Source organism: Metopolophium dirhodum, chromosome 8 (assembly GCF_019925205.1).
Source record: "Metopolophium dirhodum isolate CAU chromosome 8, ASM1992520v1, whole genome shotgun sequence".
NCBI lineage: Eukaryota > Metazoa > Arthropoda > Insecta > Hemiptera > Aphididae > Metopolophium > Metopolophium dirhodum.
In genome coordinates this window covers 30,392,346-30,419,869 of record NC_083567.1, presented here as the reverse complement: position 1 = coordinate 30,419,869, position 27,524 = coordinate 30,392,346, and the positions used below count along the sequence as shown (strand labels likewise).

The 27,524-nt window shown below is 29.6% G+C and overlaps 3 protein-coding genes across 5 annotated transcripts in view; all 3 read left to right on the top strand.

Moving 5' to 3' along the window:
- Positions 1-244: 244 nt before the first annotated feature.
- On the top strand, positions 245-1,130 carry LOC132951229 (zinc finger BED domain-containing protein 5-like). 2 transcript variants are annotated; one of them, XM_061023011.1, is made up of 2 exons: positions 245-379; positions 489-1,130. In XM_061023011.1, exon 2 carries the CDS (start codon positions 503-505, stop codon positions 1,037-1,039), a length of 537 nt encoding a protein of 178 aa, XP_060878994.1. In that variant the 5' UTR covers positions 245-379; positions 489-502; the 3' UTR covers positions 1,040-1,130. The 2 variants fall into 2 exon arrangements, with proteins under 2 accessions (XP_060878994.1, XP_060878995.1); XM_061023012.1 differs by having other exon boundaries at positions 252-379; positions 439-1,130.
- Positions 1,131-1,589: 459 nt separating this feature from the next.
- On the top strand, positions 1,590-4,452 carry LOC132951161 (ubiquitin carboxyl-terminal hydrolase isozyme L3). Of its 2 annotated transcripts, XM_061022907.1 has the most exons (8): positions 1,590-1,898; positions 2,161-2,172; positions 2,950-3,078; positions 3,160-3,305; positions 3,396-3,537; positions 3,864-3,939; positions 4,010-4,068; positions 4,147-4,452. In XM_061022907.1, exons 1-8 carry the CDS (start codon positions 1,860-1,862, stop codon positions 4,243-4,245), a joined length of 702 nt encoding a protein of 233 aa, XP_060878890.1. In that variant the 5' UTR covers positions 1,590-1,859; the 3' UTR covers positions 4,246-4,452. The 2 variants fall into 2 exon arrangements, with proteins under 2 accessions (XP_060878890.1, XP_060878891.1); XM_061022908.1 differs by lacking the exon at positions 2,161-2,172.
- A 16,163-nt stretch (positions 4,453-20,615) lies between these two features.
- LOC132950620 (Krueppel-like factor 4) overlaps positions 20,616-27,524 on the top strand; it is a 98,187-nt gene continuing 91,278 nt past the window's right edge. The window contains exons 1-2 of the mRNA XM_061022141.1: positions 20,616-21,142; positions 27,144-27,203. Coding sequence (XP_060878124.1) covers positions 21,035-21,142; positions 27,144-27,203 — 168 coding nt within the window. The 5' untranslated portion in view covers positions 20,616-21,034. The remainder of the gene's footprint in view (positions 21,143-27,143; positions 27,204-27,524) is intronic.

Sequence of the window (27,524 nt, the reverse complement as noted above, 5' to 3'; positions counted from 1 at the left end):
AATTTTTCGATAATAGTAAAATTATAATAATAATAATAAAATTTCGAAAACAATCATATTATTTCTTACGCCTATACCACCACTGTCATGTACATAACATACCTCAAAGTTCGTATCTTTATAATAGTTTGTATTGTTTATATTTGTACCTAGTAAGTAGTAATAAGTAATTTGTCGTGCGATAACGCTGCGATACCGCTACATACGTCTTAACGACTCAACATTAACCGGCCATCAGTCAGTATTCTACAGTCGCTGTGTAATGTTATCGCTCGTTGTGTATTTTACATTTTGTTATTACTTATTAATAATAATATTTTAACGTTAGTATTTTTTCGTATTCGTTAGCTGGAAAGTACAATTACCTACAAGTCTACAAGTAAGTAAATTCGCATACTTGGCTGATATTTTTCAATATCTTAACCAGGTTAATTCTAGTTTGCAAGGACCATCAGAAAATATTTTAACTTCCACCGACAAAATTTCAGCCTTTCAAGAAAAAATGTCCGTGTGGTGTGCAAACTTGGATAAAGGGAATACAACTATGTTTCCACTGTTTACGGGCCAGGAAAACTCCAGTCCTACCGTTCTAAAAATCATACGAAGTCACTTACAGACTTTACAAATGTCTATGAAACATTATTTTCCAGACTTAAACGTTGAACACTACGACTGGATTCGGAACCCTTTTACTTCCATGATACAAACAGATGACTGTGAGGTACAACAGGAAGCAGTGGAATTGAAGAACGACCGAACGCTTCTAGTTAAGTTTAATGAGGTCACGCTAGACAGCTTTTGGGTGGCTCTTAACAATGAATACCCTCGATTATCGAAAAAGGCTATTGAAGTGCTCCTTCAGTTTTCTACGTCTTGGTTATGTGAGCATGGCTTTAGTGCACTAACAAATATAAAAACAAAAAAACGCAACAGACTCACAAAAACAACTATAGAAGACGATATGAGACTCGCTCTTTCCACCATCAACCCTAGGATTCCCCAACTTTGTAAAAAACACCAGGGTCAAATTTCACATTAAATTTATATAAATCATTATTTTTTTTTTAACTTTTATTTTTTTCTGTACTGTATTTTTTTTTTTTAATAAAAGAATAATTTTAATAAATACAGCTAAGATTGTTTATTATTTTGATGTTAGGTTTTTTTTTTTTTTACATTACACAGTTAGGGTGACGCGATGTTTGATTCTAGTGGCTAAAGGTGACATGAATCAAAAAAGGTTGAGAACTACTGCTGTAATGGATGATGTTAAATTTGAATTCAATGATATAATATCATTGTATAAGAAAAACGATGATGAGCTAAGACGGTCAGTCAGCCTATCTGCTATGATATTACTTAGTATATTTGATGATATTAATTTTCTGAATAAGAAATAATGAAAATAATTTTAAGATTTTAGTGCCGTGTGCCCGTGTGTTGAACAGAAAAGTTCAAAATTGAATTATTCAAAAATTACAAGTGAAAAATTAGAAAAGAAAGAATGAGCTTGACACTTGGCGACACTGTTCGGAGAACAGAGTGGAAAGAAAACGCTGTGATAACTGATAAGACGAATTTGCCGACAAACAATATCATTGTAATATATTAATAATATTAATATTATATTATTTTAGGTGTAGTTGTAACTTGTACTTTGTAGTAGTCGAGTAGGTAACCGATAACAACTAATTGCATCCAATGCATCAACAGTAAATTCAAGTATCTAATTCAACTTTCTACTCGAATCAATTTATTTTGTGAGCGTATAGTTTTTGTTAATTACCCTACGTCAGTTAATTCTTTTTTTTTAAATACATATTTTTTTCGTGTAAGTCCAGATTTTCTAAAGAGTAAGGATGTCAACGTCATGGATACCTTTAGAATCCAACCCAGCGGTGAGTAAGATTTATGTATATATTAAGGGAAATCTTTTAGAAAAGTATTAGGTACTGAGTAATTGTCTAATTTTGCTTTTATCGTTTACCATAAAATGATGTACCTACCTAACAAACCTTTCAATTAATTTTGTCTACTAGTTAGCAATATTGTTTTTGTTGTAAATAGTTTCTAATCCTTTTCTAGATTATACCTATGCTTTTATAATTAAAATGTACTTATATATTTAATATAATAATAATATATGCATCTTTGTTGTAGGTGATGAACAAGGTAAGAACTTAGAAAACTTTTTGAAAATGTTGACAGATTCAGGTAAAAAGTAAAATATTTGAAATTTTGTTTGAATAATTAAAAGGTTTGTGGTATTCAATGCAAGTAGTATACATTTTAGTAATAATATAGTAATAGTAATATACTATTTTAATTTTATTTATTTAATTATCTATTACATGTTGCTGGTTAAAAATATGTTGTTATATGTATATCAAGTGTACCAAAAAAATGTATTTTAACAGGGAATAGTTTATTACCCTCCAATAAAATAGCCTTAGTATGATAAGCACTTTCACACTCGGGTAACTATAGTTTGAAAAAGCGATGAACATGTCAAAGTCCATTTTTTAAAAACTTTTTGTCGTGTTAATAGCTATATTTTCTGTTAAAAACCTGATGTCGATCATCATATTATGTGGTTGTTCAAAGTATTATAATGTTGTGAATATTTTTATTTGACTTATTTGTCCTTTCATACTGTTGGGAATGGGAGATTTAGTCGTTAGATCTGGTCGTTAGAGTTGTTAGAGTTCATATATTCATCGATCGTTTTGCACTTTTTAGTTGGGTGATTAAATCCTACCCACCTATTTTATCTAATCAATATGTTACTAAAATCTATTGGTAGATGCTAATATTTTTTTTTTTTTGTAGTGATAGGTATGATTTAAATCAATTTAGCCATATATTAATTAATTTTGTTCTTTAAGCTCTAAGGTAATTTGTATATCAATTGATGTAAATATGAAACATATTTGTATAAATTTGTTTTAGTTTTTGCAAAATTTGGGAGTACCAAGTGAATGGGAAATATGTGATATTTTTGGATTTGGGCCCGACGAACTTGCCATTGTTCCTAGACCAGTTGCTTCCGTAATATTGTTATTTCCGTACAATGATGCTGTAAGAATTATTTAATTATTTTTATTTTAGTAATGATTAAAATGCAATTTATTAGTAATATTATATTAAATTTATTTGTAGTATGAAAAGCGTAAGAATGAAGAAGAGTTGAAATTAAAAGATAAAGGTCAACAAGTATCAGATGATATATATTTTGTCAAACAATATGTTCATAATGCTTGTGGAACCATGGCTTTAATTCATAGTGTTGCTAATAATAGAGATATGTAAGATTGATGGTTCATTCCAATTGACCTTTCAAACCTTCATTATGCTTATCATGATACTTATGAATAAAAATTAAAAAACAATTTTAGGATAAAACTTAACGATGGTATATTAAAACGTTTTTTGGACGATGGAAAAAATATGTCTCCAAGTGACCGTGGTGAGATGTTGACCAAAGCCGAAGATATGATTAATACTCATAGGGAAATTGCTATTGAAGGACAAACTGCGGTAAAAATTTTGTGTATTATTATTAAAACTTTTAATTTAAATGTGTTGATATTTTTATGGGGTTCACAAATTCACAATTATTGTTATTATCACTGTAAAGTAGGCTTGGTAAATTTCTTAATTAAATGGTAAAAACAATTTTAAGTTATAATTTTTAAAGATTCCTATTTTCTTAAAAATGTCACTAATTAAAAAAAACATAAAACTTTAACATATATTAAGTATTTATTACAATTTAATAAAATTAATTTTGTTGTTTAAAATTACTCAATTTAGTATTCTTACTAAAAATCCCAGTACTAATTAAAAATATTATTCTATTTTAGGCACCCAATCCAGATGATGTACCACCTTATCACTTTATTGCTTTTGTTTGCAAGGATGGATGTTTATATGAATTAGGTTAGAATAAAATCTACTAATTAGTACATTTTATTAAAATTTATTTAATTGAGTAATTTATTTTCATTAGACGGTGGAAAGTTTGATCCTATTAATCATGGACCTACAAAGCCAGACTCATTGCTTGAAGTAAGTTTATAGCTTACAATTTGTACAAAGCACTATTGTATAATGCATTATTTAACTGAATGTATTTTTTTTTTTTAGGATACAGTTAACTTAATCCAAGAAAAATTTGTCGTTCAAGATCCTGATAGTATTTACTTTACTTTACTGGCATTGTCAAACGTATGTGATGCTTACTAATAACTGAAAATTTCATCGTTTTTATATTTGCTTTGTGATGAAAATGAATTTATTTTTTTTTTTTAGCTGATTTATAATATCAGTATTATCATTACTTACTTTTTATAAAAAATTATTAATATTTTTATGATGATTAAACAAATACAATTGTAATTTTGAATTATGATAGTTTCTGTAAAAAAATAAATAGTTTATTCAAATGGCCAATTAATTTGTTTGAATTTGAATATATTTTTTTTAAATAACAATTTTATAATAGTACGATGCTGATAGTGATTGCAATTAAATTTGTGTAGATAAGTTCTGTAATACTAACGAAAAGGAAGATGTTTAGTGTACAATTAATGTTTAGATATTCTTTGAATTTAATTAGGTTGTAGGTTGGAAGGTTTTCTGTGGCCATTATCAAGATAAGTGCGTTTTCTCGTTATTATAACTGAGTTTTATGGGTAGCATTAAGAAGTGTTTATTATTGAATTATTTATCTAAATTTGTGTATTTATTAATTTCCTTCAGGAAAGTTTTCCGAGTACCTATACACAATTTTAACTAGGGTTTTTAACTTTTTTTTTTTTTAACTATCATGATTTATGAGCTGCAATAAAAAAAATAATCTGTTATTATTATTAAATAATTTTTACCATTTTATAAAACCAAATTAAATATATGTGAATAAATGTAAATAATAATTACAAAAATACTGTGCAGTAGTCTGATGTTAAATTAAATCGAAAGGGGTTTCACTTTTCAGGGCCAAGACCATACAACTATCACAGATGTGTGACATACCCCTTAGAATATGTTTACTTCTATTTGTGTTTAATGTAGGAAATGGTAGTAAATAGCTAGTAAACTGCCAACATTTCATAATTTTTATTTACATGATATAAGTTGTAATACATAAATAGTTGTAAGATGTGGTGTATCCAGAATTTTTTTTCGGGAAGGCTTGTAATTCATTTTTATCAAATATCCAAACTAACACAATATAATGAATTTTAAATCTATTGGTTGTTGTTTTGGCCATCCACTACTTTTTTTTAAATGAGAATATAAATAATATTAACAGTAAATAATTTATTTTCATTTTTCTTACTTTATGATTATTTATATATATTAATTTTTCTTATTTAAAAATTTAGGAATTAATTTATGATAAAACATTAAAACATGAAATAATAAGTATATTATTATTCATTATTATTGATGGACCACATTTTTTTTTAATGAGAATAAATATTTTAAATATTAACACATTTTTAATATTATTTTATTGCTTTTATCCTGATGATCTCAGATTTCATTCTGCGTAGGTATTAATATTTAATAAAATAACGAATTTGTAACTAATTATTATTGTTTACCATCAAACAACTGAATTTCATTCAACTTTTGTTTAAGGGGTATGCATACCGACCGTGTGCAAGCATATGTCAGTTACGCAGCATTTTACACACTAATTATTACAAATGTGAATTTTAGTGAAATACTGAAACAAGTTTCGTATTTCCAATAATATAGCTTACTGAGTCACATTATAGTACGAACCTATTAAACAAATTGGAGAGAAGAAGTTTATATAAGCTTGCATAAGAGTCGATTTTCGATATTTTATTTTAGATTCTGAGTGAAACGATGAATGTATTGATTTTACAATGATGTGTGTTTTTTTTTTATTTTTTTATTATTTTATTTTTTAATTTTTTTTTATTCTTGTGTGTATACACGTTATGTAGTCGAAATAAAGATTGGATTTTCAACTTCAGTATCTTGTTCGATGGGAAAGCGAATATCATTGGTGCATTGGAGATGTCAAAATTTAAAATTTCCAATAGTTTTCAAAAGCGCCGGGAAAAACAACATAAAAATTAAGGAAAAACGGGAATTTTTTACGTAAAATCGGTTTTCCACAAAATCGATTTTGGTTTTTAGTGTAGCTCTAAAACAAATGAACGTATACACATAACGCATACGTCATTTATATTAGCATTTTCTATAGACGGTAAAATTTTCAAAATATTTCGATTTGTTTTGAACTAATTAGAAACATTTTCAGTTTCCAATTTTATTAGTCTTTTTTCTAAGGATGTCAATAAAACTTTATTTGTAGAGGAAAAAAGTTTGAAAATTTAATACAAGGCTACTACTACTATATATTTACAATGACATTTGAAAAATATTAAAAATCCTTAGTCACAGTTTTTTTTTATAAGCATTTAAAGTTCATATGGAAAAATCCCAGAAATTACCAAATTATTTTGAGTTCAGATTTCATAAAAATTTTTCTTTTTAAATCTAAGATTTTAAAACGTATACAAGATTCCTTATAAGATTATCAACCTTTATCAAAAAAAAAAAATCATCTATATGAAAGCCAAATTAAATTTTTATGAGCATTTGAAGTTCGTATTTTCACAATATTGGATATTCATTCGATTTCATGTAGCGGTTTCGTTATTTTATTGTGATTCAAAAACGAATAACTGTAGATACATGAAAATTTTACTGAATATTTATATTTTCATTTGCTATACACCATAAAATGTTAAAAATATTTTGACTTTTTTTAAACTGCTTATGAACATTGTCAGTTTTCAATTTTTTTGTTTTTTTTTTCTATAAATATCAATAACATTTTATTTGTTCGGTAAAAAAGCGTGAAAATTTAATGCCAGGCCCCTGATATATTTTTACAATAGCAGATGAAAAATATGAAAAATACATTTTTTTTATAAGCATTTAATGTTCGAATGTTGACAACATTTATCAAATTTTTAATTTAATAATTATTTTGTAGTTAAAAATTTATAAAATGTTCAACTTTTATAGCTAAGGATTGAAAATTTAAAACAAGGTTCCACGTAAATAGGTTATATATGAATTACTTTATTCACAATAATATCATCAAATATATTAGTAATACCACTAATACCATAGGCTGACTGACCGTTTTCGCTCAGAATCGTTTTTTTATAGAATGATATTATATCGTTGAATTCAAATTTAACACCATCCATTACAGTGGCCCACTTGTAACCTACTGTACAGCAGAGCAACATCCACTTACCCACTTTTTTAATATCCAATATTTAGCTCTAAAACTTGTGATATTTTACTATTTGAATTTTAACTCTTGAGTTTAGTAATTAAAATATTGAAAATTGATTTTTATGCAGGCATAGATTAATTTATCTTCTACAATATTGATAATAGGTGTATTTACTCTCAAATCGCTCAATAAACCATATTATTGGAAATACAAAAATACATTTTCATAGAATTTTTCAATACTATTCATATACCTACCCCTTTAATTACCTAAAATATGTTCTTAATTAATAATTTGCAAGGCTTTGCACCAGAATAGTTAGTTCGTATTTCAGCCTCGGGTTTTGAAAAAAAAAATTTGTGGTTTTGTTAAATGTCAATTTATTTGGTTGGGTTTAGGCTAATCGAGTGTCGGAATATATATATATTATATAATATATAATATTTCAATGAATATGGGATTTTCGTGGCACCATCCGGATTTTCATTGTGAATTCGATAGATACAGTAATAAGATTTTATTTTTAAAGTAAACATAAAATGAAAAATAGCTATTTACAAATAATAATACTTAGTTACCATTAATGACACCAACTAAAGAAAGTTTCCGACGGTCCCGTTTATATTTTGAATAATCAAAAAATATATTTTCGTTGTGGTTAAGTAGTGATTATTCTTTTACGTTAGGAAATAAGTATACTTTTTGTATGGGTATACTACCTAAACACGTGGATATATCATAATATTATATGATTATTTTTTTTCATCAGTTTTAATTTATAAATTTTTATATTGTTGTATAATAGATGGATAACAATAATTAATTTAAATTATAATAAGATAGAAGACAAAAAATTCGAAATTGCATCAGTTGAGAACGGCTGTGCCGATTTTGCTAAAATTTTTTTTAAATGATAGAGAATGTCGGGGAGCGGGTTTATAGCATAAATTATGGACCTAACTGAGGATGAGTTAGAGATTTAGAGACAAAAACTGAGTTACACCGGTGGCGCCATCTAGCAGAAAAAAATATAAGAAATATAAAAATAATAATAATAATAAATAAATAATACAAATATCGATAACAGCTGGGCTTGAAATCGATTAATATCGATAAAAATCGAAAAAAATAATATATTTTTATATTCTGGTTGATATACATTTTTTATTTTAGACACTCATAACTCTAAGCATAAAAATTCTCTCCAAAAAACAATAGTCGTTTTTGATTGAAAAAGTTCTTAGATAACATTAAACGATAATGTTTCAAAATAAAATGAATAATGTGCCAACTATTATATTAGTTTACTCTAGAGTTATGAGTGTCTAAAATAAAAAATGTATATCAATCAGAATATAAAAATATATTATTTTTTTCGATTTTTATCGATATTAATCGATTTCAAGCCCAGCTATTATCGATATTTGTATTATTTATTTATATTATATATTATTATTATTATTTTATAAAGCTGTAGAGTTTGTTTGTTTGTTTGAACACGGTAATCTCAGGAACTACTGGTTCGAATTGAAAAATTTATTTTTTGTTGGATAGTCCATTTATCGAGGAAGGCTATAGAACACCACACTACGATAAATTAATAGAAGCCTGGGGAAGTGATCAAACAGGGATTTTGAGACATACGGTGGAAATGTTTGTTTATATATATGGTCGTTATTGGTTATAGAAGAAATAATTAATAGATAAAATATTTATTTATTTTTTAAAAAGGGTTGATTTTTTTTTAAAGAAATGATTATTTCTAGAAATGGTTGAATTTTAAGAAAGGATTAATTTTTAGAAAGGGTTAAATTTTAGGGGAAAATGTCAAAAATTTACTTTTTACTTTTTTAAAAAGGGCTAAATTTCCTTTTTTGCTTTTTACTTTTTTTATCAAAGTTATACCAAGTAAAAACGACAAACTTGGTATGACTGATACTTTAGAGTTAATTCATACACTTACGTACAAACAGCACGGGGTCCGCGATCTACCGAATTAGAATTTTTATCTCGGGCAGCAGAAAATTTAAGATAAATATAGAATATCAAACACCGAATATTTAATAACGCATTGAACAAAGTTTGAGTCATATAAAAGTTTGTACATTTAACGGGTAACGAAGTGCACGGTATCAGCTAGTTTATCTATAAAACATAATAATATGTGGCTTCATGAATTATGCATACCTACACCTCATACTTGTAATTTTCATTATTGATTGCGGCGATTGTTTAATTTAACTATAAAAAACAATCTGTATTTTTTAAACATGTATAATATGCGAACAATCATCTTAGTTTCTAATTGCAAAAATACGTACGAATATTAAAATACGTGACATTAAAATTGTTTTATTTGATTTAATATTTAGGTTTCGTGTTTCACGTTATAATTCTGGTTGATTTGTGTCGAGTCATGTTTTTATATTAAAGAGACAATATATTACAATAAGTAGGGCATTACGAAGTATCTACATAACTGTAACAGACCGAAGTACATACATGAATGCGTAACTTATCTATTTCGGTTCGGTTTTGTATATTTTTTTAAATAAAAAAGTAATTATTTCATGTTGTAATATAATAATTATTGCAACGAGTCTGCATGATTAATAAAGTGATATTAGTAAAGGTATTATAAAAATAACTTTACTATAATTTATAATAATATAATTTATTTTTATTTTTTATAATTTTAATAATTCTGAGTATTATACGAGATTGCTATGGTATTTCAATCGTACGTATTGTATTAAATTGCATACACAGAGCGCCGTGTTACAAAAATTAAAATCTAGTCATTACAATTATTAGTTAACGACTTTATTATTTTTTCGGTTTCTAATATTTTTAATATTATTATATTCACAAAAAATTGAAAATTGGGCACTTATAATTTATAATAATTATTACACGAGTCGGCCAACGCAGTTTTGTTTCATTAAAAATTATTTAAGACTGCGCCACATTTGTAGACGATTTACTTAAGTAGTTATTTTACTTTACTTTATCTTACTTTGATCGTGGAACGAAAAACAGTCTACTAAATTGCAAATGCCTATAAATATTCTTAAAATTAGCATGTCCATAAAATACTGGTATAATTAATGTTTTAACTAGTAGTAAAACGTTCTAACCTATAGCAGTTATGCTCTTAGTACTGCGCTATAGTACAGTGCCCAATTGTCGGATATGAGATGTCCGCGGGGTCAGAACAACTTATTCTCTCACAAGACACCGTTGAAAAAATTATCACTGCTATAACGGCTATGACAATTTTTGAAAGGTTTTTATACTTTTGCCATGGCGGTAATACTTAAAAATCACCTCTGTCGTCGACTTTTGCCATTACTGCTACGGTAGCAATATCGGCAACTGTCCATCGACGTGTTAATAAATTGGAGAATATACCTATTGTGTTATTGTTGCTATCACTATTGACGGTTTCGGCCGTAAGAACCGAGACGAGCGGCAAAGGACGAAACGTGATAGTGGGGTGTGGGGGGGGGGGCATACAGTAACAGCATACACTATTATTAATACACGGACTGCAAGTTCCTACTAGAAGTTTCCAAGTCCCGACATAAACAAATAGTCACTATCTGTGTAATATAATGGGACCTAACTACCTAAAGTGTATGCTATCTTTTTCTAAAGAAAAAATGTCGTTATCTTTGTTGTTGAACTATCTTTCAAGCTACAATGTGTTTAAATATTGTACCCGAGTTGTAAACTATCTTTTTCTGACAACGTTGGGACCTCTCTCTCTGTTACCAGTCCATTTTTTTTTTTATAGGTATACGGCCCTAAAACATGTGGACGAAAAACGTCGAACAGCCGAACAGTTTCGGATGGATTGTCCGGCGAACGCAACGGGTGACGCGGTCACGTGACCACGGATTGTTCAGCCGGACACAACAGGTGCGATGGGTAACAATCGGAACGAATGCTCATAATAGCGGACGTAAGACGACGACTGACAAAATGTCCTACACCGTCATAAGATTCGAAAATCGCTTTAAAATTATTAAAATATTTAAAAAAAAACATATTACGACGGTTTAGAACGTACAATTCGCTATATGTTATGCGTTTGTAAGACGAAGACAACGCGTGCGGGCGCAGAGTTATCTTAATGTAAGGTTTTCCACCTTGTTTTGGTTTGAATCGATTATTATTAATATGCGGTCACAAACGGAATAGAATAAAATATCAATCTATATTCTGTGGTCACACGGCGTTGTGGATAGGCATTTCAGATACATTAATGTCGTGGATTCTTTTTCCGGTATCTCTATAATAATAATAACACGATGAATTCACAATAATATTAATATTCTCTGTAACGGAACGAGCATAAGAATATTATGTACTTTACGTTTCACTTGAGCAGCGGTAGAGGGCAGCACGCGTTCCAAACGGTTTGCAGCTGATAATAATTCACATCGAAATAATGTATATTATTATATTATTAGTAGGTATAATAATATTATGTAAGCAACCAATCCCAAAAAAAAAATCGGCAGAAGTTTGTTGTATAGTCGGCTACAACTGCATCTCTCCATTGAGTAGGTCAATGTAAATTGTAATGGATATTGTGTTGAATTTTAATTCAAAACGACAAATCATTGCATACTGCATAGATACGAAAAAACGAGTCAGCCACTATTTATAAAATGATATTTCATAATTTATTTAAATTACCATTAGTCATACGAAAGGATGAGTGGTGAACAATAATCGTAGACTTAAACCTCACTACTCTGTTATTGTTGTTCCTCCTATTATATTATTGTTATTGACATTTAATCTATAAATCAATACCAAGTATATCGGTGTCATTGTGTCAATATAGATTCGTTGTATAAATAGCTCAAAATAACGAACACAATTTTTATCAATATATTAATCGAATAAAAAAACTGAAAACTTATCAAATAAAAAATGTAGTTTGCTATAAATAGCTCTAAATCAGTCTAATACCTAAAAAATATTTTATGGACAATTTAAAGTATTCACACAATGGAATTTTCAAAATATTTAGACGTTAATATATTTAATAATATGGAATTAAAAAATATTTTATTTTTTATTTGGTTTTCTGTAAACGATGCTGTAAAATTGTTTCTCAGTCAAAAAGCTTGAAAATATAATACAAGGTTTTACATAAGTTGTACAGTTGTACTTAGTGAAATTTAAAAATATCGAACATTCAGTTCCACAATTTTTCTTTATAAGCGATCGATTAAGTTGTAATAACAAATTATTTAACGTAAGACGCTTATTACGCTTATACGAAAAGTAGATGGTTATAAACGATAAAGTGTCTTACGTTAAACGGATCACGCTGTATAATATATAATATACTGGGGCGATGGGGAAACATAATATTATAATGTTACCTGCGCGTCGGATATTCTATACCCATTCCACCATATTACAAATGTTATAATATATACCTATATAGTGGCTAATCCATAACATTACAACCTGCAACCGTTGTGGGCTACACCCTACACGTATTTATTCAAATTATTATATACACGAACAATAATAATCAGTGGCGCGGATAGGACTTTTTTTTTTTATCTGGGGGCGGTTTTTATTCGACCCGATAATATAATATTATATATTACATTTATATGGGCAGCTAGGTCTACAACATGTGTGGGTGTACGTGGTTCCACGTGTGGTTAAACAAGAATTATATACATACTACAATGATATAGTATTATAATATTTGTATAAGTATTGTTATGTATATATATATTTATTATTCGTTCGTATACGCCACTCCGGCCGGAGGGGTGTTAACCCCTAACTCCCTCCCCATCATGACTGTATATATACGTGTTATATTATATTGAAAATTATATTGTTATACGCCATGTTGCAGGTCGCCATCGGGACTATATCATTTAAATAATCGATGCGTGTTTCATCCCCGCGAAGACGGACGTCGTTATAACAGCCGCTGTATATACAGTTCTTCAAACCTTGAATGATAACTATACATATAATAGATGAACGTACTCGACTCTCATCTCTCAATACCGATCGCATTCAATTTGTACGTATCCTACTTAAAATACTATAAGTACCTGTAGTATATATATATATATATATAAAGGTATATGAATAATATAATGTATTGTTTCGATATAATATTCTATTGTTTACTAATAACAATGACGAAATCAATTTTATTGATAACATTTAAAAAACACATATCTATATGTGTTACAATAAAATAAAAACAAATTAGGAGGTACCTACCTATCTGCACGCTGTACATTATTATACATTATAATAACGATCTATAGACAGTAGACACTATATACAAATACTTGAACTTATTTTAATTTAGGAATTTAAAATTAAACGTCAATAATAACATAAATATGAATTCGATATAGAAGTACTCATGACGTATTATTATGTAAGTAAAGCCACTATTGCGGATACAATATTTGACGCGTATATATTATACTTACATATATTTCGTAGTTACAGTTCAGTCGCGTACATACATATATATATATTTAATACCTATATATTACCAGCGAAATTCCTGAGCAAGAGTTATTTGTAATACTGCAGGTACCTAATACGTATTATTATATTATTGTATGTGAGTATAAACATTATAATATTATTTTGTTCGCTCGAAGAATGAATGCGGTTCGCGACCGAATGCAATGTCAAGTGTAGGCGTTCATCATGACTTGCGAAACGTATACGTTCACATCCGAATTTTATATTCTGCCCGTGCGCACCTATACGCTATATATTATATATATATATATATGCACACATAGGTATATATAATATTATACACACACAGGTATAACCATGTATTATATACCTGGTGTCTGCGATCGCATACACGAGCCAGACTTGTGCGGAATAATAATATTGTCTTCTGATTATTTTACGACCGAAACCATTACTATATATATAATATACTTTGGCATGTACAATATAATAATATGGTATTATATGGATGAGCCCTCACGACGCGGACGACGCCGATAAGTCATCTCGGGTGACGTAATTTTTTTTCGTTTTTTTTTTTTCGCATTCGTATACACTCAAATTTCTAATACACGATAATATACTATTACCTTATATAATATGTGTTTATGTATCCTAAATATTTGCCCTTTGGTTTCACCTATTGACACTGCAGCTCTCGAACGTCAAATATTCATTATATATACCAACCGACATTTATATATATATATATATACGTGGCATACCTATATACATTATATTATATAGAGTGATAACTATATATACATACGGCACATATTGCATTCATAATATATATGTGCATATATATTATAATAATAATAATAATATAATAACATACACATCATATTATCACCTACCTGTATTATATGCGTGATTTATGAAATTCTATAATAACTGTTATCAAATATTCCTGTACACAGCTGGTGGTTACAGTGCCTATATGCATATTGTATAATATATAATACATACGTCATATTATATTGCTTCAGCGTGTTCAATATCTATGGGCATATCTGCCTATAATTATAGACGGCGAACGGGTAAAAATGAATAGGTAAATTTAGAGGTACATTTTCGACTATTATTAGTTATTTAGGTATAGGTACGCGCTACCTCGAAAAACATTTTCTACGTAGTTTTCAATAAATTCAAATATTTGATTTTTATAAAGATATATCTTCTTATCTTAAATATTAAAATACCTTTATTATATCTTATATCTAATGAGAAATAAAAAAGACATCATTTATACATTGCTAAATTACACGAGGTATTTATTTTTTCGTTTCCTGAAAACTATAGGAATTTTGACTTGGATTTTGTTTATTTGCACCAACCGGCAAAAATATTATATATTATATATACAGGATTCGAATTTTACTACAGTTGAATTTGACATTTGATCGGTGGTTCGGTTTTTTCTGATTCTCGGTCTATATCGTTAGTTACAATTTGGGCATACTTCTAACAGATAGGCGCTCAGAGGAAAGGGCAACAAACTGGGGCATTCGCCTCTCTGGTTTTTCGAAAATTTATTTTAAATTGAGTATACTATATATATGATAAATTACTACCTATAAAACAAATTGAAAATGGGTTACATGAAAAAAAAATTCATCATTATAAAAAATCTTGTCAAGCCAAGCTTACAAAATATAGTATATCTTATGTATTATTAAGTATATTTAAACAAACTTGCCCAACCCCTAGACAAATTTCGGCGAGTACCTATGTTATTACAACATAATATTATACAGACATGCGAACGTAAGTACGTTTATCTTACATTATAATCATATATGAAGACTGTCTTATTGCGTGAAATGTTATGCTAATATTTACCTATACTGTACTCTAATATAATAAGGTACAAGTTTTGAATCTGAGATATTTTTTGTTGTAAAATATCATTATTTTCAATTTACGTATAATTTGAATAAATGTAGGTAAAAAATATAATGCGAACACGCGATTAACGTTGTTTGTACGATATGTACATAATATGTTAAATATATACTATGGATATTTATATATTGGTACGATGGTATACGTACGCACATACCATAATATATTATTATGCGGCATAACTTTTATATTATCCTGCAACCTTAAGTGGCGTAGCCATTGGGTTAAGGGGGCAGAACCCGATTAGCAAGTTAATGTTATATAAAAGATAGGTACTTGGGAGGACGCTATGCATTTGTTGTCAACGTCTTACACACGCCAATAAATTTTCGTTTGTTAGATTTAGTGTGCTATTAGTTTTGATATTAGAGTGAATTGATCAGCTATATATTGTCAAAATTTTAGGTATAAGAATATAATCTGCATGTGTTTAAACGTTGGTGATTTTTTTCGATATTTTAATTTTAAAGCCTTTTTAATTTGTGATATATTTCACATGCCTATATCTTCCTTGAATCGTATATTCAAATTTACAGTTTGTGGCACCAAATTTCGCACATAACACTATATTATTCGGTGTCCCGGAAGGGTCGTAATAGAGTATAGAACAAAGTCCTAGGGTAACAGCTATTATATTAAGGCTCATATATAATCAAAAAAAACTCGACTGATATTGAAGATTCTAGGAAGGTTTAGACAATAGATTAGATCAGTTATTTTAGGATGGTTTACCCGCCATTAATATTTAATATTATTGAAAACATACTCACAAATTTGTTTATTTCTGCTTGCATAACCGTATTGGTTCACGTATAAAAAGTTAGGCATCCATATAGGACATAGGTACTTATATGGTTATCCACCGCAGGTAAATAACCCATCTGGGTTTAATTAGTCTCCGAGCAGTGGCGGATCTAAGATTTCTTATGGTGGGTGCTGTTTTGATAATTATAACGCTCCCTAGGTGTACTTATTATAAACAACTTTTGGGTAAGAACAAATATAACCCCTTCTGTGATAAGTCCAGTCCAGCGTTTACAATTAATGAGTTTAGTTATATACGTGATAAGTTATCACTACGACGGTGAGTGCTTCTGCTTTAAAGACCCCCTCCCCCCCTAAATCCACAAATGTCTTCGGGCAACGTCGGGTAATACAGACTATTGTATATATATATATATATATATATATATATTGTTGTGTATTTTTTACTTTAAAATAAAATAATATTTATGACCTTGCATCGGATGCCGCCAGCATAAAATATGTTCTCGGTATGTATATATTATAGACAAACAGTATGTATATTTACATATACATATCATAGGTTCTAGATAGGTATATATCTACCAAAATATAACAAACAATTTACATTTTTTTGCAATGTGTCATTATAATATAATACTATCACTATTTCCGTTGAGGTGTGTCATATTATACTATATGATATAGTCTCTATAATAGTAGGTATTAAATACTATAGTCTACGATACATAATTGTTGTATAATATATTATAGTATATGAATGTATACAGTTAGGTTCTTGCTGTATTTAAGCCGACATAAATATTATACTTATTTGGGTATTAATATATTAGTGGTATATTCTTCTTGCGAAACAACAGTACAATTATAGTTTATGAGCTTGTATAGCAATGGCAATAAATAATCCATCTCTATATATATTATATGTATATAGAATTGAACTTTGCAGGATTGGCTGATCAATGTAGAGCTAACAAAAATGTTTCGATGTGAAACTATAACGATTGCTGAGGACTTGTCATTTTGGCAGTGTACCTTCATGCCGTGTAATATGGTTTCTGAAGGGTTTTCCCAAAATTCGCATATTAAAGATGCGCTCACAAAAGGATTTTGTGATTCAAGCTGGAAATTGGTAATTTTTTTTTCATTGGTTTGCCATTAGTTACAAATTATAATATTGTAATAGCTGAAATTAGTAGAAATAAATATTTTTTTTTGTATAAATGGTTGCCATTGCCTACTCGGGCAGACGAGGTAAAAGCATGCATCAAATTGTCGCGTTTATGGCCACGACCCACGAATAAACAAATTATAATATTATCTTAAAATAAATGTTAGACCTTATTTATAATAGGATTCTGCTATTTATTACCTATATATCAACTCAAAAAATACTCTACCGACTTTGACGAACATTTCAGAGATTGTATATATCAGTATAAACTTTAGAGAGTAGTTTTCGTGCTATAATTCAGAGCTGAGGTACAGCGAAACCGAGATACTGTAGTATACTATATCGACACAAGTATTTTATATTCATTTATGATTTTTTTCCTGGGCAAAGTCGGGTTGTACAGCTATATAGTAATAAGTATACAAGATTTCGGAGACTATCGTGAATTATTTATAATTTTTAACTTATTAATAAGATGAGCTAAGTCTGTAAAAAGCACTATAATCAAATTTTTTTCTCATTTTGTTATATATGGCGATGGTGTAGGAATGTAGGACATATTATGCACTTCAAATTTGAAAGGAATAATAAATTCATAAAATTCTTAAAACCGTGCTAGCTGATATTATTTCTTTAAATATATCTTTAGTTTAACGTGTATATTATATTATATACATAACACTGTTTTATCATATTATTGACATCGCCCTATAGCTATAATGGCTGTATGTGCATAATCATAATTCACGTTCATATAGATACCTGCAGTATACCTATGAGGCTATGAAAAAAAAATCGCCGAGCATATACCCCGTGACTTTATTATATAGGTACCCACTATATGTTAGGTATATCTATAACTACCCGGTGCCTCTATACACGCGAGTATATATAATTACCTATTATATTATAGCACTATAGTAAATACAAGACCTTGAGAGTTGGTTTAAAATATGAACTAGTTCCAAAGCAAATATATATAACCAAACAATAGTTTTTGAATTCATTCATTTAAAAAAAAAAATTATAGCCATTATATACATTTTACTTGCCACAATGTTTCTGTACAGTAAACGCCGTATTAAGACGTGTATATTATATACATACATAATAGGTATGTATAGGTGTATAGGTACTTCAATAGTAATTGTAATGAATAAGGATGTAAAAATGTATTTAGTGTTAAAATTTGAACTCTCTATATTTGTTTGAAAAACGGATGATGAATTGAAAATAGTGTTTTGTTAACCTGCTACTGTTTGCAAAGTATAATACATTCACACCCTTTTCGCTTTCTTCGCGAGTATACAATTTAGTTTCATTATCATCATCCACAATGGGGTATTTTTCCTTAAGAAATTACAGTGGAATAAAATCCTACTAGGTAGTAGGTTTTTTTTTCCTGCATGCTATTCCACGTGGTATGCATGCAGTAGAAATTCATATTACTGTGGATACGATTCCTAGCTGCAGTTATATACCAAAAACTAAAAAATCGAATATCGGTAATCCACTTAACAATATAAACGATAACTATAATTAAAAGATTTAAAATGGTAATTTACCTTAATAACTAATGAATATAGGAGTATAATATAGAAGTCAATTTATCAAAATATGACAATGAATGTTATTAGATATATCTAGCCACAATAAGTATAAAATATACATGTAGATATGGCTATACGCGCATACAGTGAACATAATATAACAATATAACATATAACATATAACATTTAAGTATATATGACAATATTATGACACTGGACATATCTATGCGTTATGTTCGAAAACCACGCATTATATGACAAGAATACCCATATTTTGCATTTTTTTATATTAACCCTTTGAATGCAGTGAATAAGGCGAGAAAATTTTTTTATTTTTGTACAACGAAGTGTTGGTAGGCACCAACATTTTATATAGTTAATGTTGATTTGTCTAATCCTATATATTCCTGTTGGAATATAATATATAGTACATGCACTTTGAAACAAGTAATATAAATAAACTTCCAAAATTATGTTCTCATATTATCATAATATAGGTATGGGTAATGCACTCGCCCGGGTGGGGGGAGCGAGTTGCACGTCCGATGACTGATGCAGCGATAATTATTGTATTATTGTGGACTATGGAGCTGTACAGCGCATTTCCCGTAAGTAGGATTATTATAGCTGCAGTAAATCACGCTGAATCGACGGCAAAAACTGCAGCTGCAGGTCCAGTGCGCGTCGGGGAAACAACAGGTAGCCCCGCGGTATACTATTTATTGTAATATAATTATTATACATACAGCGTAAACGATTTTCGTTTTTTATTACAACTCAATTAGGTACGGTCGTACGGTCGTATTACGACGATATTGCGTGGAGAATGCGGGTTCGCGTTGTACCACTGGTGTTCCTATTGGAACATGACGATATTGCAAGGTTTGAAACAAAATAATAATAAACTTCCGAATAACGTTCTCGTACTATTTTCATCATAATATCTATAGGTAATCTAAAGCACTCGGGTGGCGGCAAGCGACCCGTACGCCCCCGATGACCGATGCAGCGATCACATTATTATGGAGCCATACAGCGCATATCTCGCCGTACGTAGTTATTATTACAAGAGCAGTAAATCACGCTGAATCGACGGCAAAAACTGCAGCAGATGCAGCTGCAGTGCGCGTCGGGGAAACAACAGGTAGCCCCGCGGTATACTATTTATTATAATAATATTGTTATACCGCGTAAACGATTTTCGTTTTTTATTACAAATCAATTACGGACCTTACGACGATAGTGCGCAGAGGAGGGGTTCGCGTTGTCCCACTGGTGTGCCGATACGCCGGGGCCACGCCCATTTCATTCATGATGCCCCACAACATCATCTTTGGCCGCCGCCGGTCCGGTTCACGGGGGCCGCCGCAACCAGTTCGAAAACCACCGTCGCGGCACACGAACTACTCCGCGCGAGCTGTCCGTCGGTGAATGAAAATAATAATAATTGTTATACACAAGGAAACGACGACAAAATCATAATAATAAAACTGTAATCGTTGTCCGCGGGTTTTTCGTGCGTTTTTTTCGCGATATTGTGCAGTTTTATTTTTTATTCTTTTCGTGTTTCGCCGAGGTTTAAAATATAATTTTTTTTTCCACGTTTTTTTTTTTTTTTTTGTTTTCGCTTTTGCCGCGTCTCTCGCAATTAACTCGTACACACACTTAGGTTCGTTCGTTTTCGAAAAAAAAAAAAAAAATTCTCGTTATCATTTTCTCCTGTTATTATTTCGACGTCTATCCGCGATATAAAGGCACTGCAGCAGCCTACATGCTAGCAGACGCTTTGGATTCCGTCGTTTCGTCCGTAGCATGGAATTGTCCTCGGTGAATTGTTCGCCCCGAGATCAAATCGTTCCCGACTCTTGTAACGGCAATAATTGGGCGAACGAACAGTTGGACTTTAATTGGCAAATGCAGGTAAGTCACGAGCGCACAATACGAATAATACCTCCGACGCGCGTCGCTATTATATATTGCTGCGCGTAACCTATTATTACACAACTCGACTATTATAACATAGGTATATAGGTATAGGTATACGCTACCGTCGGGTGATGTTTTACAAACAATTTCCCACTAGACGAATCGCGATTTTATTTAGATTTACACCGAGATATGTGTAGGTACATAGGTATATATAGTAGATCGTTAAAACAAGCGTGTTTCCGTTTGATTTATCTATCCAGGTATATATCAACCGGTAGAGCGCAAATAAATGACGTACTTATACTTAGGTACCTATACATGGGCTATTGCATATTATAATATAATACCTATGAACTCGTGTTGCTGCTCGAGACAATGATGTAGTTGATCATTAGTATACCTATTGGGTAGGTACGTATATATATATATGTAGAAAAAGTCGGTATATATAGCGACTTTTTCTTTAATTTATTAATTGTTGCTATATTATAGAGTTCTTCTATTTTTCAATTGAACGAATTCAATAATATGTAATATACGTATACCCATACGTGTTTAAACTGTTTACATAATACCGCGTACTTCGTGATGTCAATAATATTGATAGTTGCTAACTTAGGTATATATACTAGTTCTGGTAAAATTTCCATTTTGCGAAACACATTCTTTTGGTCACGTTTTCATGATGTACCCATGTATACCTACACTATATAAATACTTACACAGTTACACCTGATATCTATAAATGGATAATTGGTTATGTTAACATCAAACTGGATTTTAATAAGTTTGTCTGATGTCAAGCATTTTTGTATGATCTATTTTCTAAAAAAAATTGTTTAACATATAGTCTTAGGTACATTCAAACATATTTTATAATATTAATATAAATTGAAAATTAAATCTTTTTATTTAATTATTTTAAAATGTTAAACATATTCAGATTTTAACAAAATTATTTTTATAAATGTTACTTTCACGTTTTTTTGAAAAATCTTCGTCGTTTGCTTATTGTTTTATAATATATTTTATATGATACATATAACATCCTATTTTTATATTAGATATAAATACCTATATTATATTATTTATTGGTTAGATAAATTAAATTTATCTACCGTACCAAATAATTATTGTTTAAAATATAAATTAAAATATTTTATTTACGATGATGTATATAAATGTCCTATACTATGACTATATTATTTATTTACTTTTGAACGTTCATGTGCCAAATACCTTACCTGTTTTTAGTTATTTGCTCTTAAATATAGGTAGTGTTAGTGAAAATAATATCTTCAATAGTAAAACAAACGTAAAATGTATACATTATCATATCTATAATAATACAAAGTAAACCTTTAATTAAAGCTGGCGAAGTTTCAAAGTTAAGATATTTATTGAAGTACGTGATGATTACTTAAATCGTTTCATTCAAATAAAATAAGTTAAATTGATTACAAATATTCAAATCACATAATATAAACAAAATGTTTGAACCTTACATTACTTAAACTTATAAAAAAAAAAATAATAGCTGTTATTTATTGTATAGTGTATATAAGTTCCTGTCTTATTATGTATTCATATAGCAAAGCATTGCATTTTATGCGTTTATATTGGCATGTTTTTCTTTTGAATATTTTTCTTTTGTAACCATACATATAAATTATAACGAATTTATTTTTAAATTATGCAATGATAAAATGATTAAAAAATTCTACCAACAATTTTCAAAATTGTATCCAATATTTTGAATGTGCAAAGATATATTATATTGAACCTACTTAATTAATTTACTATTCAATGCTCACATGCTTTTTGTGTAGGCAGTGCTTTTTATTATCTCTTAAAATGTATACGACTGTCTTAAAAATATTTGTTTCACATAACTGTATTCGCTGTGGTTAAAAAAACAACAATTAATTTGCGTGGGGTTTAATCGTATATCAAAAAGGAATTTAAAAATCTGTACACACTCATTAGTTTCCCAAGTATAGCTGATGTAAAAGTGTAAAATATATATATAAACAAAATATATGTTATAAGTTGCAGGGTCATTATCATAACTGAGTGCCTATATAGTAGGTTGTAGCCAGAGTTATAGTATCAAAAAATCCTAATACTAAAATCTAGGTACCTATATGGAGTTGTATATTATGCGGGTCTTAAATAATATCATAGCGAGTGCCTACAATATAATATTATTAATTATTATACAATTATTTATGTTTATAGTAGTGGTATAATACACAATACAATATATATCTATGTGGCTATGTACTACACAGCGTCTTGTGTCGATTACGTGTACCTGTGTACCTACACGTAAATGTTAACACAATTTAGTCACCACTGGTCTGACAATAAAATTATAGTAATTAAAATACAAAACGCGTAACAATAATAATAATAATAATAATAATAATAATAAAAAAAAAAAAATGTATATACGTGTCGGTACTCGGCGGTATATAATATTATCGGTGGTAATCGATCGGATCAGGTTTTATCGTCTGCACACCAGTGTAGGTATATTATATTATTATTATTATTATTATTATTATTATACATATACATACATACATACATAGGAACCGACCTGCCGCCGCCGATGATGTGTAATGCTATACATATATACGTGTGTGTAATGGTATTATATACAAGATTTTGTACACAGTCCGGGAGGCGTAAAAACACGCTCGTGTTAGCAATATATAGGGTATACACCTATAACACACGACGGTATACGCATACCTATACATATATATATATATATACCTATATGGTATATACCTGTTAATAGACCCGACGAGAAAATCTATCCCACCTTTCCGCGGCAATTTATTGTTTTCAATGAGCAAATTACTGTAATTATACACCTAAATAACTACATAATATTATATCCGTACGCATACCTATATATACTCCACGGGCTTCCGGGCTCTTCCAGCGGTGGACGTCGCGACGTGTGATGAGCTTATGTATATAAACAGTGCGTTGTATTATGCGCACGTAATGTGTGTGTGTGTTTGTGTGTGTGTGTGTGTGTGTGTGTGTGTGTGTAGCTGTGTAGGTATCGTAATAATATATAATAATTATTAATATATTATATATAATATATATTATAAAGGTACGCACGATATCGGTGGCGTATTTAGGAATTTTTCATTGGGGGAGGAGGGTGGGGTGGTCCATATAATTTTTTCCACACAGATGAGCTGTGGGCAGGGTTGCCAAACTTTCAAACAGAAATTTTCGTGCTGTGGCTTTAAATTTCTCGTATCATTAAAAGAAAAAAACGCTCGTTACGCTCGCATTTTAAATGTCTTTGGAGAATACTAAATACAGTGATAAGCTTATCAGTCCATAGCATAGACCTATATTAACTAGGTCTTATTTAGTAGGTCTATGTATAATACGTATATTAGATTTTGGAACAAACATTATTTATTACTTAGATTATAACATTTCATTAACTTATTATGTTAAAAAATATACAATTTAAAACTTTAATTCTAGTTACTAGATCACAACAAACATCAAATTAACCAATTACTATTTCAGTCCAATACAGACGTCTCCTCGCCTTAATTATATAGACAATTGGCAGTCATTCTCATAGCCTTGCAGGTATTGGTTCAAAGTTAGTACAATTTTTTTGACTTTTACCACCATCTTTTATGCATCGTTTGTACAGCCTGTGGGTTACATTTTTTAAAATCTCATAAAATTAAAATAATTTACATCGTTCCGGACCCCTCCCCTTCCCCCCGTAAATACGCAACTGCACGATGTGTTCTGTGTTCGTATGATATATAATGATATCTATGAAAGGGCTTCTATTTAGTAGATACGGAACACATTATAGAAAATATGAGGTATCATACATTTCTGTTTGTACATTAGATATACCAATACTATATGGGTAGGTAGTAAAAACGACATTTTTCTCTCGCGAATCCCAAGATATCCCGAGGCTTACCTGGTTCGTGGTTAGAGAACCACCCTGTACCTAAGCGTAATATCATATTTTACCACCTCTGACTGACGACCGTCGTCGTATCATCGCACCATGCAGACACTTATATTCGATCTCATGGTATTTAAATTGTATGTATCCGTTTGATACCATACGGTGGATTATAATATTATTTACGTACTTTATATAATATTATACCCATGTACATTGTACGGCTACACGCTATAGTACAATATAAAACTCTTACAATTAGACATTTATAATATAATATATACCATATATTATGCCATTATAATAAGGTATAAGTAGGTATAAATGTATAATATATATTCAAAACCGTTCTCGACGTACACCATAATAATATAATGTTCATAATATATGAACAGGTATTAATCCGTATAGTTTTCTACGGAAAAACATTTCAAATTAATTATTTCAGTTTTAATGTAGTTTTTTTTTTCAAAGTTCAAATCACGGTAACATCATTATGTGTGTTTATTATTTATCTTGGGAATATATTTTATTCGTATTGCATAATATTAATATGTATCACATAGACACCGTACAGAATATAATATATTTTAAGACAGCACGTAACCGGCAAAAACCGTACAAATGCAAAATTGAACTGTCAATGTCTCGATATCAATTAAGCGTGTGCATATAGAGATTGCTAAATCTCGTGACAGTTTTTTTCTTCTCGTTTTAGTCCTTGACCGAGTGCTATGGGTAAAAATATCTATTGACTAATAATTAAAAAATACGATATAATATAATAGCACCTATATATACACATGGACACATCGATGTGAGATGTCATGTATTAAAATGTTTACCACCGCAATATCATATTATATGTGTTATGGCCATGTATGTATAATGGTAGTGGACGTTCGAAAATTTATAACCGGACCTACGCACTGACATTCACCCACGCAGGTTTCTTTGGTAAAAATCTATCCAATAAAAAATGAAACATCTATTAACATCATCCGATGGTTTGAAATTGCTTAAAATAATATTAACTATTGCTTTTCTATTTATTATCTATTAAGTACCTATATATAATATGTACGACGGTGTTCATAAAAATAACAATTTAAACTTTAAACCTATTCTTATTCTTACCTGCAATATTATAATATTATTGTTCGAGTGATGTATTTATAGTATTATAAGTTATAACATACGCTGTATAGTTTTTTTTTCGTTTTGATTGCTACCGCGATATAATAACAATTGTAATGTACCTATATACAGCACTGCATCGTCAAGTATTTTACGTGCATAATATTATGTTGAATTATCTGAGCAATGTCGATAAACTCTTAAATTAGTAGTAAGTATATAGGTATCTTGCAGGTATTATACGTATGGGTTTTTTTATCACCGATTTCCTGTATTTAATTTTAAAACTTTCATACGCATTACGTACAATATTGGCCTACCTACTATTACAAAGTTATTGTTTCTAATAATATTACGCTCTGAATTGTCTGATTTATTAAAAAAAAAAAAAAAAACATTCTGATACACATTTTATACTAAACGGATTATTTGAAAGTTTGATGATCCTTTCACTCTTATGTCGTGAACAGGGTAACAATACAAGCTGCAGAGTTAGAGAACATGAAGCAATAACTTTGATTGTGAACGGAGATTATATATAGGTACCTATAGCGAATAGACCATATTATATTTCTAGTTATGGACATTTATACACGATTTCATTTTCTATTATCCACTTTATTAGGAAGTCGGTCACACATGAGAACACAGCTTCCTTGCGCATTCTTCTTTCCAACACTTATATATGTATATATCAATATATGTGTGTGTGTGTGTGTGTGTGTGTGTGTGTGTGTGTGTGTGTGTGTATTTTTTTATCGTAACAACTTCTGGATCATGTTATACATTTTTGACGCGAGAAATGTATACAATATTATATATAATATTATATCGTCTATATATACGCATGATTAATTTTTGTTGCAATTTATGTGTTCGCAGTTTCTAAACACGTTACTCTATGGATGCGACAAACTGGAAGCGAAGGCAGAGGAGAAGCGGGTAAGTGCTCTCGCATAATTTACGTACATTTTAAAATACTTAAGGCGCGTATATATTATCTACCGAAAAAGTAAAATTGATAAATATTTAAATCACCATCGTTATACAATATATGTATATTATACATATTATGTTTTAGTGTTCGGGAGAAAGGCAGTATTTATATTTAATGGTATTATATTATAGTGGTCGTGTTCTTAATTAGTGTGTGATTAATATACACGTGTTTCTGCAGAATTTATTTATGTGTTATTATTAACAGACAACGGTGTCTTATATATTTCGGTTGTCATAAAAATTAATCACGCGTTTCCCTTGAAC

What these genes read in the sequence shown, in the direction of transcription:
- LOC132951161 (XM_061022907.1), top strand. Translation starts at nt 1,860, where the DNA reads ATGTCAACGTCATGGATACCTTTAGAATCCAACCCAGCG. An exon ending in CTATTGAAGGACAAACTGCG is followed by an intron (nt 3,538 to 3,863) that starts GTAAAAATTTTG and finishes ATTCTATTTTAG; the next exon opens with GCACCCAATCCAGATGATGT. An exon ending in TGGATGTTTATATGAATTAG is followed by an intron (nt 3,940 to 4,009) that starts GTTAGAATAAAA and finishes TATTTTCATTAG; the next exon opens with ACGGTGGAAAGTTTGATCCT.
- LOC132951229 (XM_061023011.1), top strand. Translation starts at nt 503, where the DNA reads ATGTCCGTGTGGTGTGCAAACTTGGATAAAGGGAATACAACTATGTTT.